The sequence below is a fragment of the Xyrauchen texanus genome, chromosome 6 (genome assembly GCF_025860055.1).
Source record: "Xyrauchen texanus isolate HMW12.3.18 chromosome 6, RBS_HiC_50CHRs, whole genome shotgun sequence".
Lineage (NCBI taxonomy): Eukaryota > Metazoa > Chordata > Actinopteri > Cypriniformes > Catostomidae > Xyrauchen > Xyrauchen texanus.
In genome coordinates, this window is record NC_068281.1 from 10,396,781 (window position 1) to 10,412,837 (window position 16,057).

A 16,057-nucleotide genomic window follows, 5' to 3' on the forward strand; every position below is an offset into this window, starting at 1 on the left:
TTACTTGAGTAAAGCTAGAAAGAATGACAGACCGTCTATTATTTTGTTCTATAGCTCAGAGGGATTTTCTAAGAAAAAACATACTTATAAAGTCTTGCCTTCATCAGTCTGTTCATGACTTCATATGGGCAGAGGGATGTATGTGATGTGAGATAATGTATTTGAAGGTTAGTGACTGGAAAGGGGAAGCCATAAATAATGAGCTTTCCCATTAAAACTCTCCACATCACTGACCTCTGAGTGTGTGTTATTGTATGTTATGCATGAACTGTACATGCACACTGTGGTGTTACTGATGTTAATGTGTGTATTTTTAATTACCATTACAAATTACAACAATCATCCCATATTTAAGTATGTTTAGGTTAAGTATTATATAAAAATCTTATATTTCAGTGATTGTTTCTGCTAGTGATTTGCATGTGTGTGTGCGCGCATGTGTGTAGGTGTGTTGAATGGACTGTCATAATTAGCCTTGCTTTGCTCTGTCTGAAATGGCTACACTTTAATGCGCCTGTGGGGAAAACAAAAGCAAAAAAGCTGTATAAGGTTTTGTGTGTTTCCTGGAGGCATGTTTTCAAGGTGAAGAACGCACACACACATACAAACACAGTTTTTTTTTTTTTTTTTTTGAGGAATAGGTTCAGATACATGGCTGAACATATTAATTTGTGCATGAGTGTTGATTGTTTTAGTGTTAATAATTGCAGGTGGTTACATCATATTCTGTGGAGAATACACAAGCTGTTTGATTCTCTTGAGATATATGACAGTATATGTTCCAGTCGCAGTAAACTATAAGTGTTTGTGTCCGTGTCTAAATATAAGTATGCACATTATTGTGTGTGTGTGTGTGTGTGTGTGTGTGTGTGTGTGTGTGTGTGTGTGTGTGTGTGTGTGTGTGTGAGTGTAGGCTTCATTGGTTCCTTTACTCTGGAAAGACAGAAAGATACAAACACTTTTGTTTTTCTGGGACAATCCATTGACTGTTGTTCTTAATTCAACTAACACAAATGCTTGCCATAAACAGTCCCTTTATGAAGTTGTTTTCCTTGTGGAGACAAACATTTAAATTTCTAGCTACCATTGTGGGGACATACAGTAATGGAGGCAGCAAAACCTGACACAAACACAGAAAGTAAGACATTTAAAGGCAAATAGAGGGGGGTTTGCCTCTTTTGGTGACCCTTAGTATGTTGTATTTTGTCTTGCAGAGTTTGGTCATTGGTATGAAATTTGGAAAAATATGCAGCTGACCCAGTTAGGCAGGTAGGGACCATTTGTCTGATATACAAATGAGCAAATACAGTTGCAGGTTTCAGACAGATTTGAAATTGATAACACAGTTGTGCTGAAGCATGTCCCATTTAACTTCTTCTAAAGCACTTCTCGCACAAGAGTTTCTAAATATTTGAGTTACATATTTTCATGTGTTGTCTGGGATTTCCCTAGAGTAAGCCAAAAAACTGTAGATAATTTTCTCCATATTTTTTACAGAGTGAGAAAAACACAGATATGATTGATTCTGGTTTTAAGTCACAGCATCCTCAGAGAGAACTAGTATTGTCCAAATAGGGCTTACATGTCTCAAGTAAAGGTCTGAAAATCTTGCAAAGATTCGATTTGGCGCAACTTACAGGCAAATCCATTGATTGGTTTTTCTGTCGAAGCGCTCATTACTGCAGTCTGGTTCCTTGTTAATATGACATAGTTTTCTTATAGTCTGAGAAAAACCTTTGCACCCTGACTCCTCGAAATGACGTAAAAGCGATCAGTTTGAAGCTTGTAGTTTTGGAAAGCTCTTACCATCCTAGTTGACGAGTCTGAAAACTTCACATAAGTTTACACACTTGTTAGATTTACTGATTCAAAATTATTTGTCAGCCTTGTGTGTTAAGTCACACCTTCCTTTGGTTGGCAAACACTTTTTTTTTTTTTCAAACTTTTCAGTGGAATCAAACCAAGAATGGTTTACTTATCAGTCTTTGCATATTACTGAAAGCTGAGATTCAAAAAAGTAGTTAAACATGAAAAAATTACACACTACACCTTCAGATAACTTGACCTGAAAAAGAAACATAAACGTCAAAGTATTTAAGGATGTCTTAACTAAAGGTTTTAAATAATTGTTCCTGAAATAATAATGTGATTCTTAACTGTAGAATATTGCAGTCTAGACACAGTCAGTTGTCACAGTTGACATTTATTAATTGCTTGTTAAAGTGCATTTATGTTTGTGAAAGATGACATTTACAGTAGCTTATGTCTCTCAGGCTATATTATTACATTTAAACTGCAGCTAGTATTTTTCACTTAAGTTCTAATGCTGTATTTTAGTGTTTCCCAACCTTTTTCCTCATGAGACCCACATTTTAAATGTACATCACAGAAATCTACCTCTTTTTTTTCTTTTTACATATAATGTGCATACAAGTCTCATCCACACAAATGGCAAAACCCACAAAGCCTCTTATTTTGTTTAAAATTATATGTATTAATATGGTATGTTAATTTGAATTTATTATTATTTGTATTATTTTAAATTGAGAAACCCAGGCTCACTATAGTGATTTTTAGCAACCCCTTTATGGGGGTCAGGACCTCCAGGTTAGGAAATGCTATTGTATTTGTTTATTTGTCGGAGTTACAGAAGTAATATTCCACATATTTTTATTCAAGTGTGAGTTGATAAATTGCAGCATTTTTATACTAATTGTCTTAATTATGTAGCAACTGTGTTTTCTTCTGTATCACTATCTTTATGATTTTCTGTTTCTCTTTCTTCAGCTGTTAGCTCAGGTGCTGCTGTTCTTATGTATAAACACTGCAGGGATGTTTATCAGCTACCTGTCAGACCGCGCCCAGCGACAGGCCTTTCTGGAGACACGCAGGTGCATCGAGGCACGCCTCCGCCTGGAGACTGAAAACCAGCGACAGGTCAGTGCATATGTGTTTAGAAAATTTTAAGTGTCAGAGACCTAATGCACAATGATGCTGTGTGTACATGTTAGGGTCAGAAATTAAGGGGCGCTTGGGGCAAAAACGCCACCAAAATTGGCAAAAATACCCCAGAAATTAAAAATGTGTAAAAAGTATTTTATTTGTAATTGCTGATATAGTCCTTAATATTCTATTATAACCCTAGTCATACACAATAAGGCATAAAATGAGTTGATGTTTATTTAAGTGTAGGAGGTAATAAATTCTCAATCATAAGAATTTCTGTTAAAGAATTTATAAAAGGGATAGTTCACTCAAAAATAATTTACATAATTTAAATAAATCTCATAATTTACTTCCACTCATGCAATCCAAGATGTCTTTCTTTCTCCTGCTGAACACAAACAAGGACTTTAAATGTAAGTATTTGGCTATAAACAGTTGAGACTGGGGAATGGGGAAGCTGCAGATGTCGATTCCTACACAGGAAATAAAAAACGCTTTTATGTCAACAAAAAATGCTCGCTCAGTAGCGATAACAGAAGTATTGAAAACTCTAAATAAATCAAAGGTGGCAAACAAGTGAACACAGCGTTTCAGCACGCCGAACGGCAGCACACAGGCAGCTTGTCAGCTGGGCTCTCTCTCTCTCTCCCTCTGTCACTGTCTCTTCTCCTTAAATGCTCCTGCAATTCCTCACTGAAACACAAGACAGATGTTGAGCACAAGTGGCGATCATTCACCACACATTTCCCCCTGCCACAGCACGTCTCTTGGCCACACCCCCACACCCCCATCTCCACATACCCCCACCGCCCGACTCGGGGAGCCGTCCGTCCGGCCTGCTGTTGCAAATCTTTGTTATAGATGATGATATCTGACCGAATGGAAGAGGAACAAATTGGTGTAAACCAAATGGAGTGGAAAAGGTTGTTTTTTTCTTGGGATATGGGAGTCAAGTGGATCTGCCAATATCCCTTTGTTAAATCCAGTGTTGAATAAAAGCGAGCTGCATCCAACCATTCGAGCAGTTCGTCAATGCGAGACATTGAGTATGCAGCAAATTTAGACACCACATTAAGTTTTCTATAATCCACACAGAACCGGACCGAGCTATCATATTGCATAGTCCACCAGAATTCTTTCAAAGGGGACCTCAATTAATGGAAGGGGGCACAATGGTGATCTTTTGGTGGCCTACGGATTCACCAGCTGACATTCACGGCATGCCGCATACCACCTGCAAGCATCTCCACCAATGCCCAGCCAATAGAAAGGGCCATTAGAAGGTTAAGTGTCTTTTCCTGCCCTTAGCGACCCACCATAGAATTAAAATGAGCCATCTGGAATAACATTTCCCAACAGCTCCACGGTACATATAAATCCTTTGTCTGTGTGATCTGCATCACTCGATACAACCATTCCTTGATAATTGAAAAATAGATATATGCAAGTGCAAAGTGCACTGACCATCAATCACTTACACTTGATCAAAGGCGTATGGAAGGGTTTCATTTTGAGTCTGCTCCAGAAGGAAATTCCCTGCAGGGAATCCTCTAAGGGCTGGGGAAGCCGAGACCAGAACCCTCAGGTCCGCAGAGAGGGTTTTGGGATAGTTTTGGAACCGTAACACGATGGAGCAGACCGCACTGGACCCACTCCGCTGTCCTTTTCGGTAGATGGTAGATGAACTGCTCCACCACCACCAAGTTGAAAATCTCACTAACGTCGTGGTCTTCGGCTAGCAACCACCTCTGACAGGCATCCCGGAGCAGCTGGGTGAAGAAAACCCTCATAGGTCTGCACCCGGAAGCGCTGACGATGTTGCTCTGGGTTCTGGCCGAACCCCTGCAGGATGGCCCGCTTCAGGTCTGATTACTCCAGCAGGTTAGCCACAGGTAGTTGTTGGTCCACGAGCTGGGCCTCCCCTGACAAGAGCGGCAGCAGGCGACTTGGGCCAGCCAGACCCCCCCAGCAGCCCATTCAAAGAGTTCCACGAAAGCCTCGGGGTCTTCCTGGGGGCCCATCTTGTCAAGGGTGATCTGATGTGGGAGGCCCACAGCCAGTGTCACTGCTGGAGTACCTCCCTGCAGCAGCAAGCTCTGGAACACCCGTCGGTCCTCTGCCTGGGCTTGCAGGAGTGCCTAAAACCATTGTTCCTGTTCTGAATGAAGCTGCAGGAGGATCACCTGTTGTCTGGTGGATGCCAGTGAGGGTCTTGATGTCAGCCAATGGCATAGAGTAAAAGTACCTGTCCTAATAGCTACTCATGTAAGAGTAAAAGAGTACCTAATATAAAAGTACTCATGAGTAGTGAGTATTGAGTACTGAGTTGCAAAAGCTATACCTCTTTGTAATAAAATCTCTATGCTGCAATTTAAAAATGTAGCACACATACCCATAATTTACATTCCCTTTTATGGTTGTTTTCCAGAAAGAATAAAAATAAAAAAAAGGTATTTTATAGTTGATTGTGACTGACAACTTTTAAAATACATCACTTCTCTATGATAGTGTAAACACTACATGAATCTGATTACAGAAAGGTTAACTTGATTACAGAAATGAAAAGATGAAAGTTATTTTCAATACAATGACCCCCATTTTATATCATAATGTATGAAACAGTTACATTCAAATCAGTTTATGTCAAATGTCTAAATTTCAAATTTCAAATTTCATGTTCAAAACAATGCAAGGAATGCAAATAAATAAAAAAAAAAACAGGGTCACTTGGCGCATCATGTCCCGCACAATAAAGGGGTAGAGCATTTGTTTAGTACAGGGGCCAGCCACATCAGGCTTCATAAAAATGAAAATTCATGTAGCCTAATATTAACTTTAACTTTCTTCTTTTATTTTTGGTGATTCACATGTTTCATGCATATCGCCATCTACTGGGCAGGGAGAAGAATATCTAGCAAAATTTACTTAAATATTGATCTTTTTCTCACCCACACCTATCATATCCCTTCTGAAGACCTGGATTTAACCACTGGAGTCATATGGATTACATTTGTGCTGTCTTTATGTGCTTTTTGGATTGTAAATATGTTGGCATCCATTCAATTGTATTGTATGGACCTACAGAGTTTAAATATTCTTCTAAAAATCTTAATTTGTGTTCTGCTGAAGAAAGAAAGTCGTAGACATCTGGGATGGCATGAGGGTGAGTAAACGATAAGAGAATTTTCCTTTTTGAGTTAACTATTTCTTTACATAGCACATTAGGGGCCACATTGTCCTCCTTTTGAGATACAATGTTCCTCATTGATTTAGTTATTGTATCTTTTAAGCCAAGAAATAGTTGTGTTCTCATTCTAATGCATGCTGCACAATCTTCTGAAGTTTGTGACTGGTGGAATGTCCTGCCTGAAGTATTGCTCTACAAAGGTTAATACTTTTCTATCAGGCATTAGAAAAAAAATTATAAAAGGCTAAAAATAATTATAAATTATTTTATCATCTCTACTTTCCTGGTAATTTATTATACAAAATAACACACTTGCTACATCAGGGGTCAGTATAATAAAAAAATAAAAATAATAACAATATTATTTAAAATAGTATTATTAAAAATATCACTATTTTGGCTTAATAACTTGAATAGCTTAAAAAAATATTAATGTAATAGAATTATTACATTAATATTTTTTAAGCTACTCAAGTTATTAAGCCAAAAGTAGTGAGTGGTTTTCTCATTTTCTTGTTATTGTTGTTCGATTAATAGCCTTTATATGACAAAGCCTTCTAGACAGTGCTCAAATCGGTTACATGTACACTTCAAGTCCAACATTTTGATGCAAATCCACTTTTTGTCCCACTGTTTACATTCAGTTTAGACCAAACCTAATGTGTTTACATTAATGCCTCACCAAGGCAGAATTATAAAGTGTATTTGACCATTTAGGCGTGTACCCGCATTACCGCACAAACATTAGCCGCCTGTCGATCAAACAGCATGAAGATACAGGCATCAGGAAAAAAAAGCAAATCTTTTATGTTTTATCTAGATCAACCAACCAGTGATTGTCTTGCCACCACGATCAATGTAATGAACACCCCTGGTCTAGATGTAGAACATAGGCTAAATTATAGATAATTACTCAAAGGTTTATCATCGATATCAAGGACATCTCTCTCTCTTTTTTTTTCAGATAAACATCAAGATTGTTTTATCACCCAGCCCTATTGATAATATTGCATTAATCTCTCACAGAAACCCAATAATCTCAGTGATAGATAGCTAATTTACAGGCTACATTTAAGACACACACAGAAATATGACATTTTCCTTGATATATTTCTTAAAATTAGAGGCATGATTAATGCTGATATCTGGCATGAGCAAGTTAAACTCACATGACACATTCAAGAAATTGGCCTTTTTCACTGTTAAAATGCCTTTCATGGATGGCTGTGGTGTTCAGGTGTTGAAAATGTGTTTGAGGCATCCTCCACATCCATAACAGTTGGCGCCAATTCTACAGCTACCGATGATTTGATGGGAGTCACGAGATTCTCCCTAGCCAATCACGTTGATAGATAAAAAATTACATCAGGACAGGGAATTAGCGAACACAGATGGTGGGAAATAGCGCATTAAAAGTACAGTTACAGTACTTAAAATTTACTCAATTAAAATAAAAAAGTATTACATTTTTAAACTACTTAATTACAGTATTGTGAGTATTTGTAATTCGAACGCCTGGAGAACGCCTAATTTTGTCATCCATTTCATTCACTTTTTTTAACATCAATTTGGTTTTATGCAGTTTAAATAGTGTATAAAAAACTCACATATACTGTGTTTGAAATTAAATAAACATGCTAAGACCTCTTTAAGTGGACCAAAAAAGAACACTTTCATTTTGCGGAATCACTTTGCGCTCACACTGTTCTTTTCCTTTTAGGTGGAACTGGATCTCATTTTGGTCCACTTTAGTCCACTATCTATTCATAGTTAATATGTTTACATGTGTGGTTATAATCGAGCTATAGTATTCATCTGTCTTTCCATGTAGACATGACACACTGTGTAGTAGAATATTTAAAGGAAGGACGTCATCTGATGAAGTGGCAGTAATACACTGGGCACATGGTGGTGCAAACACTGAGCAGGTTTCTTTCCAAGTGAATTAGGGTGCGAGAGAGGAGCGGAATATCTCATCTGGCCGTCGTAATAGCAGTCACACTATATGGCTACGATGCTAAATTTCTAACACTGCCCAAATTTCATACATGGTGAGTTGTGCGTGGATGCCTCAGAGAATACCGCGAAGCCTCCACACACGCAACGTCTCTGTGGTAAAGTGCTCAAAAAGCCACGTGATAAGATGCACGGATTGTATCACTTGTATCACTGACACTTTCTATCAGCTATATTATTTTTAAAAACAGATAGTGAATATTGAGATATAAATTTTGAATGGCTTTATAGTAGTTAGAGTAACTGTAGCAATTATAGTATTTTGGCAGAAACTATGGCTACCATGGTACAAGGTTGTACAACACTGGACAAACAAATCTAAAGACAATTGTGTCACAGGACACAAGCAAGCACATGCAAGTGCTCACACACTCACGCACACACGTGTTACTATATCACACCCCTTTCCCAGGAATGAGCAGCTGTGTGTGAAAGTAATTGATTTAAAGATGATAACAGCATCTCGTGGGGAAGGAATACTAGTGTACAAATGTTCCGAGGCTCTCTTCCTGTATACTACCTCCCTCTTTCTCTGAGGGCTCTTAAGGCGGGTGCACACTGTACGATTCTGGCCATGATTCTGCCATCTGAGACAAATTTCGGGAATCCTACAGGATTTCTCTCATCGCAGGGCAAAATCGGCAATCTTACAACGTTCAGTGTGACATGTTCACAGACAGCCGATTAATAGCCTTTGCTATGATCTTCAGCCTCTGACGAAATTTGGGCAGTGTTAGAAATTTAGCATCGTAGCCATATAGTGTGACTGCTATTACGACGGCCAGATGAGATATTCCGCTCCTCTCTCGCACCCTAATTCACTTGGAAAGAAACCTACTCAGTGTTTGCACCACCATGTGCCCAGTTATCACTCTCCTCAAGCACTTTCAATGTTTTTTTCTTCTTTTCATTTCATATAAAAGTTTTAATAAACAAGCAGAAAATACTTCGAGAAAAGTGTATCACATCAGCAATTTGAAAGCATTATTCTCTGAATTAAATAAATACAGAGCTTACATTTTCTTTACATTTATCATGCATTTTCTTTACAACGTTATTTTAAATACTATTTTACTTTTAATAAATTTATTTAAATGTCTGTAAACTTATTTAGTTAAGATTCACACCACTCCGATTTTATTCATAAATAAATTAATAAAATAGAAAGATTGAAAAATGCATAATGTTAAGTATTTGTGGGACCTTTTAATCCAAATCAGCAAATACAGTTGGATACAATTATAGAAATCTATATCATGTTTGTGCATTATCCATAGGGAATTTGTAAGAGTAGTATATTATCAGCCTTTATGAACTTTATGAATTTTCTTCCTGATAGGTTACTAATGTTTGTGCATTATCCATAGGGAATTTGCAAGAGTAATATATTATCAGCCTTTATGAATTTTCTTCCTGATAGGTTACTAATCTAAAAGAGGAGAAAGACGTACTATAACCTACCTTTTTTGTTTTTTGTTTTCTCCAATGTGAACAGAGAAGTTTGTAATTTTTCGGGCCACAAGTCTTTTTATTTCCACAATAGACATTTGCTTGTGGTAGCTCATTATTACTGTAGGCTCCCTCCCGCACTCACATTCATTCTCAACATCTGTACTTTTCTGTATTTGTGATCAAGCTGTGTCTTATTATCTGTCTTAAAATCTTGTAAATTTGAGCCTATGCTCGTGATGGAGTGGTATTGGAACAATGGAAATGCTGGTGGTGGACAAGTTTTGCTTCTATTCCGCAACACTCCCATAACGTGAGTCACATTCACTGATTGGGATGATTGGGATGGTATATATGTCGTGCAGTCTGACATAACGTCGCACAGTGTGCAATGGAGATATCAATGCGTTCATATCATACAGTCTGACAAGCAGCAATTGTAAAGGTCAAGTGTAGCCCAGTGCGCGCACGCGTGTGTGTATGTGTGTGTGTGTGTGTGTGTGTGTGTGTGTGTGTGTGTCATGTGTTTACCCATTTCCTCTTCATTTGTATGTCCATCTATCCAAATTTTCCTTTGCATTCAGCTTCAGCCAGTGGAGCAAACAATCGTCTGGTTTGTTAAATTCATATTTGCAGTACAAGTTCTTTATCCATGCTGTGTCACAAAGTGAAATTAGCATACATACTTACGTATGTAATTAATGTCATTAATTAATTAATTAATGTAATTAATTAATAAAGAATCATGTAATTAATTACATGATTCTTTTTTTTACACTTGCAGTTTTTTTTTTTTTAAGCATTCCGGTTTAGCCTATTCTGAAATTGGACTGAATTACAAATGATACATTGTCAGATGTTTTTTTATTTTTATTTTAATCTGTTAGAATTTCAGATTGCATAAATATTCCATATGAACATATTTAGATGAAAATAGTGGATTACACTGTTTACATTAATATTTGGCTCTGTGCACTGGATGCTCAAGGATATTTGATTGACCAGTGAAACTTTTAAGGAAATTAAGGAAACTCACACTGGGTTAAAATGGACTTAATGCTTTTATGGTATTAAAAAGGAAGTTGTGCCATATACTGTATTATGTGTGGAGTTAAATAATAAGGCAACAATTTAGTAAGTGTTAACTAACTGTATTAATTTTATTGTCATTCATGATGAAATTTCAAGTTAAAACTGTTTGTCTACATATTCAATTATTGAACTGCTTTAAGCCCATATTTAATGAACACATTTTGCCATACTGCACTTGTGTTAGGAGCGCCTGGTGTTGTCGGTGCTGCCACGCTTTGTAGTGCTGGAGATGATAAACGACATGGCAAATGTAGAAGACGAGACCCTACAACACCAGTTTCATCGTATCTACATTCATCGCTATGAGAACGTTAGGTAAGTTCCTCCTTTACAATACAGTCACCAGCCATGATGAATAGAATTGAAATCATTGAAATAGAATCAAGTCAGTCACCAACTACTGCAGCTCATTCATCCTCCATTACATCTCAGTCACCTGTCATTGTGGCTGAGTTACCTCTATTATAACGCATGTAGCCCGTTTGCGATACAGTTGGTCACCGTGACCGTCTCCAATGGGTTCTCACTGGCCATTGCCAGTTGATGGCCAAGATTTTTAAAGATTTTCCAAGACTTAAACTATCCACCCAGTTATGATACATATCTATACATAATCACACTCAAAACACATGCAAGGAAAACTACAGTATAAGTAAGCAATCATGTGGTTTAATTTAGTCAAAAAGTGTTAACACTGTGGCTATGTGGCGCTATCAAAACATTGCTAAGTTTGTTTATCTCGACCACACTTATGCAGCTAAATTGACTCAAAGTTTGGGGCGGGAATATATTTTTCTGACCAATGGCAGATGGGGGAAGCATTGGGAAAAGCAGTTTGAAAACTATCCTTTTATTTGTAATTCCATTTGGTGCTAGTGGCAAAGAAATTACTCTATGTTACACTATGTTGCAGTGTATTTTCAGTCTATAAATACTTTTATTCGAACTGACCTACTGCATACTCTATAGTTATTACTGAATACTACTGTATACTCTAACTGTGTCTGTGTGTTTTATACAGTATTCTATTTGCTGATGTGAAGGGCTTCACCAATCTTTCCACCACCCTCTCCGCTCAGGAACTTGTTCGAATGCTCAACGAACTCTTTGCACGCTTTGACCGACTGGCACACGTGAGTGAACTATAACTCACACACATGGACACACACAAACACTTAATCACAGCATAATTTAAAAGCATAATGCCTCATGTAACAGTCCTTAAAATTAGGGATGTGCACAAGTAATCGATTAATCGAGTACTGGTTCAGCTTTAAATATTCGACTTTCAATGTTTTGTGTGTCAGTGCAAATGTAAGATTTTATTTTTCATCTAGATGTGGACTATGAATAGTGCTCAAGAAATACAGGTTCAAAGTTTGAACTTAAATTCTAAATGTCAAGTACTTTTTTTTATGTTCTTAATTACAAAATTACAAGAAATGCCCAGCCATACTTAGAATAGCAGGGTGACAAGTGTGCATTTAAAGGATTGTTCCGGGTTCAATATATGTTAAGCTCAATCGTCAGCATTTGTGTCATAATGTTGATTACCACAAACATTTATTTTGAATCATTCCTCCTCTTAAAAAATAAATAAGCAAAAACGTCTTGGTTACAGATGTAACCTCTGTTTCCTGATGGAGGGAACGAGACACTGTGTCGATGTAGTGACACTAGGGGTTCAATCTTGAGAGCCACAATCACCTTTGCTTTATTCAGGAAAGGCCAATGAACATTTGCATGCCACTCTCCGCCCACGGACATATCTTGTGTATCACTCATTCAGATTTATGCTGAGGAGCCGAGAGAGAGTCCCAGCCATGTCAGTGGTCAGCTGAGTGCTGCGGCATGAGGGACACAACGTCTCGTACCCTCCATCAGGAAACAGAGGTTACATCTGTAACCAAGACATTACCTGTCTGTCACTCACTCAATGTTGTGTCATTGTAGTGACACTAGGGGTACCTATAATAAACACCGCAGACGGATACGGGCAAGCTGCTGCGTGCCTCGCAGCAAACGCTAAACCACAGCGTGACCTTCCAGCGAATTTAGGTAAGGTGTCTCCCCGATCCCAATAAGGGTGGGAGGAGGCACTTACACGAGGATGCTACAGGCGGTGGCCTTTCCTTATTTTTAGACAAGCAATTTCCCACCAAGTACCTGCTAGTATAATGCTGGGGAAGCATTGACCCCACCGTTTGGGTTCCCACCCAAGACGGACTGGGTCGGGAAGCAGCTGCGGTGGCTCTCTGCTTCACAAAGATGGAAGAGATCTGCGACCTCAACGTTCTCATGGGCATATTCTCGCAATGAAAACTTGACCCCTCAACAAAAGCTGCCTCAGTGTGCTGGCGACCCAAACAGTCGAGGCAAATTTCATGGCCATCCAGTGGGGAGAGATAATGGCCACATCCAGTAGCACAAAGGCAAAAGGACATCTTTAAAAAGACACCAGCTGTTTGTGCAAGCAAGAAGACTCTTTTTGAAAATATACTCTTTCTCTTTACACCTGTGTATTCAGTCGCCGAAGTGCCCAGGGGCAGCACAACACTCATCCATGCGAGGGTGACTGCTGTAATGCACCATAGATCCAGCTGACAGCAAGGTGAGAGGACGAACACACACATGTGCTCGGCTCCGAAGAAAGAATCTGAATGAGTGATGCACGCCATCTCCTTTTATACCCGTGTGTCTGGGGGCGGAGAGTAGCATACAAATTCCACTCGGCAATTTTCAATGGCCTTTTCTGAATAAAGCAAAGGTGATTGGGGCTCTCAAGATCAAACCCCTAATGTCACTCCATCATCACAATGTTGAGTGAGTGACAGACAGGAATCGAGGTTACAGTGAGGCAATGGAATTGTCAATGGAAATGAAAGGGGACAAAAAAGTGAATGTGGCCATTTTTTGGAGGGTTTAAAAATGGAAATGTGAAGCTTAAAATTTTATAAAAGCACTTGAATTAATTCTTCTGTTAAAACTTGTGCATTATTTGAGCTGTAAAGTTGTTTAAATTGCCATTTTTACAATAATTTTAGGGTTATGGGGTTTGTTGACATTACCTCATCATGGTAACGAAGTTGTAAAATTGGCTATAACTTTACAAGGTTTGTAGATGATTTAATCACTCTAAAATCATGTGGCTATACTTTTGAAAATTGAATATTTTAATGATCATAAATTGGCCCCTGATCACTTCCATTGTAAGTGCCTCATTGGAACCAAGATTTTAGCTTTTTATTAAAGAAAAGGAGGGATGAGTCAAACAAATTTTTATGGTAATAAACATTATGCCACAAATGCTGTCGATTGAGCTCAACTTGCATTGAACCCGGCAAATTCCTTTAATGAATTATGACATAAAATTAGTCAGAGAAATTAATCAAGATATTGGATAAGTTGCCATTTCTCTCATTATATCTTCACTATGTCAGTATTCTCTAAATTAGTACATTTCTGTGCCTCTAGCCCATGATTAAACAAACTTTTAAAGGAATTGTTCACTCAAAAATGAAAATTCTGTCTTAATTTACTCACAATAATATCGTTCCTTACCTGTATAATTTTCTTTCTATTGCGGAACACAAAAATAGATGTTTTAATGGATATACTGGTACGTCTTTTCAGTACATTTTCAGTACACTTTCAAATCACTAATTTAAAATCTTAAAAAAGACCCAAATGATTCATAAAAGTTGTCCATGCGACTCGTGCTTCATATTTCAAGTGTTCAGCAGGCGTATGTTAGGTTTTGGTGAGAGACAACCTAACAATAGTTTTCAAGTTTCTAATAGTTTTATCAGGCCCACTCCTGATAACCATTTTATAATTTCTGGTCATTATCAAAGAAAATAGTGTGGTAACCCAGAATCACTTTATTTTCTGTATACAGCAAAAACGCTGTCTTTTGAAAGCCCATTGCAAGCCTGCTGTTGCATTTATGGATGGATGTGTGTAAAAAGCCTTATTCTCAAGAGTGCCAGTGTCTCTTGGCTTGGCATGTTTAGTGGCACCAGAGGACCAGATCAGTTGTGGCAAGATAGAGATTGCAATATGTGTGCGGGCTTCCCTCATTCATGTCCTGCAGTGCACTGATGCGCTAAATGGCTGATGAAAGAATCACGTAAATAAAATAAAATGTTGTGTTAATGGTTGTGACGCAAGTGCCCGTGTATTTGTGTGTACTGTATGTGTGTGTTTGCACAAGTTTTCAACTGTCAACAGTTAGTGTAGATCTTTATAAACGCCCTTGAAAGACAGAGTAAATAAACGAACACACGTTTACTTAGCAAAGTGTAGATATGCTATAGACTTCAATTGTTTTTAGATAAAACTTTGCATTTGTGAAATGAAATTCAAGAACTGAATTCAAAAACAGTATATCTTGTATTTATGAATTACAGTATTTTCCAACGGATGAAGTCTCCGGATGTCCCCAAAAGGGAGATTCTTATCAGATTTGGCTTATTTTTTGGGTCAATTTTGTCTGCAAACTATAGCAAAGTATGCACACACACACACACACACACACACACACATTGTCAGATCAACCCTGTCTGTATTATTTAAAAAATGTATGGCTTTTTTCTGCTCTTCAATCTGTGGGAGGCAATAAATGCATTATGAAACATATTAAACTCTTCTCCTCATGCAGCAAGTCTCTGTGGTTTAGCTGTGCTTCTCCAATAATCTTATTCATGAGTCAGTGCAATAATCATTGGGGTTTAACCTACCAAAAAGTGGCTCACTGATGCATAATGCTGATATTCTAATGTGGCATATGTGTCCGTGCGGAAGGTTGAATCAGTATGTCAAATTTGAATATCCATGTGTTCTTGTGTGAGTTTGCAGTCACACTGATTTGAGCAGGCCTTGTGCAGCTCACGCTCTGTGCTGTATACAATTCTGCAGCAGTGTTTAACATGATGAGCAGTATTCACTTTCTCTCCCTATGGCAATGTTTACTCAGAGATGTCACATGTGTGCTTTTAGTGCTGTAATGGCTAACTGTGCAGTTGAGCTGTCTCTTTTAAATGGTTTTGATCTAGGGAGGCCAGATGTCCCATTTTTCCCAGAACAGTCCAGTATTTAAGCACTTTCTCTTGTGTCACAAATTATTCTGGAAAAAAATGTTTTGTCCCTTATTTCTCTATCACCTATACAGCTTTCACAGTCACGTGAGTATTCTAATCAAAGGTAGCCAAGGATACGGCTTGTAAAACCAAAAAAATCATGCTATGTTATTTGAAGTACATGATTGGATTAAACCATCCAATCACAATCCCCTATCAATAGATGTTCAGTTAGTGAACTGATTGAAGAGTCAGTTTGAAAATGCACACAGATGAAATTGTGGCTGGA

At 38.0% G+C, this 16,057-nt stretch overlaps 1 protein-coding gene across 1 annotated transcript in view; it reads left to right on the forward strand.

The window, feature by feature from the left end:
* Window positions 1-16,057, forward strand: part of adcy8 (adenylate cyclase 8 (brain)) — an 87,046-nt gene that overhangs the window by 8,157 nt on the left and 62,832 nt on the right. The window contains exons 2-4 of the mRNA XM_052129268.1: window positions 2,788-2,937; window positions 10,875-11,005; window positions 11,712-11,823. Of these exons, the coding sequence (XP_051985228.1) occupies window positions 2,788-2,937; window positions 10,875-11,005; window positions 11,712-11,823 (393 nt within the window). The remainder of the gene's footprint in view (window positions 1-2,787; window positions 2,938-10,874; window positions 11,006-11,711; window positions 11,824-16,057) is intronic.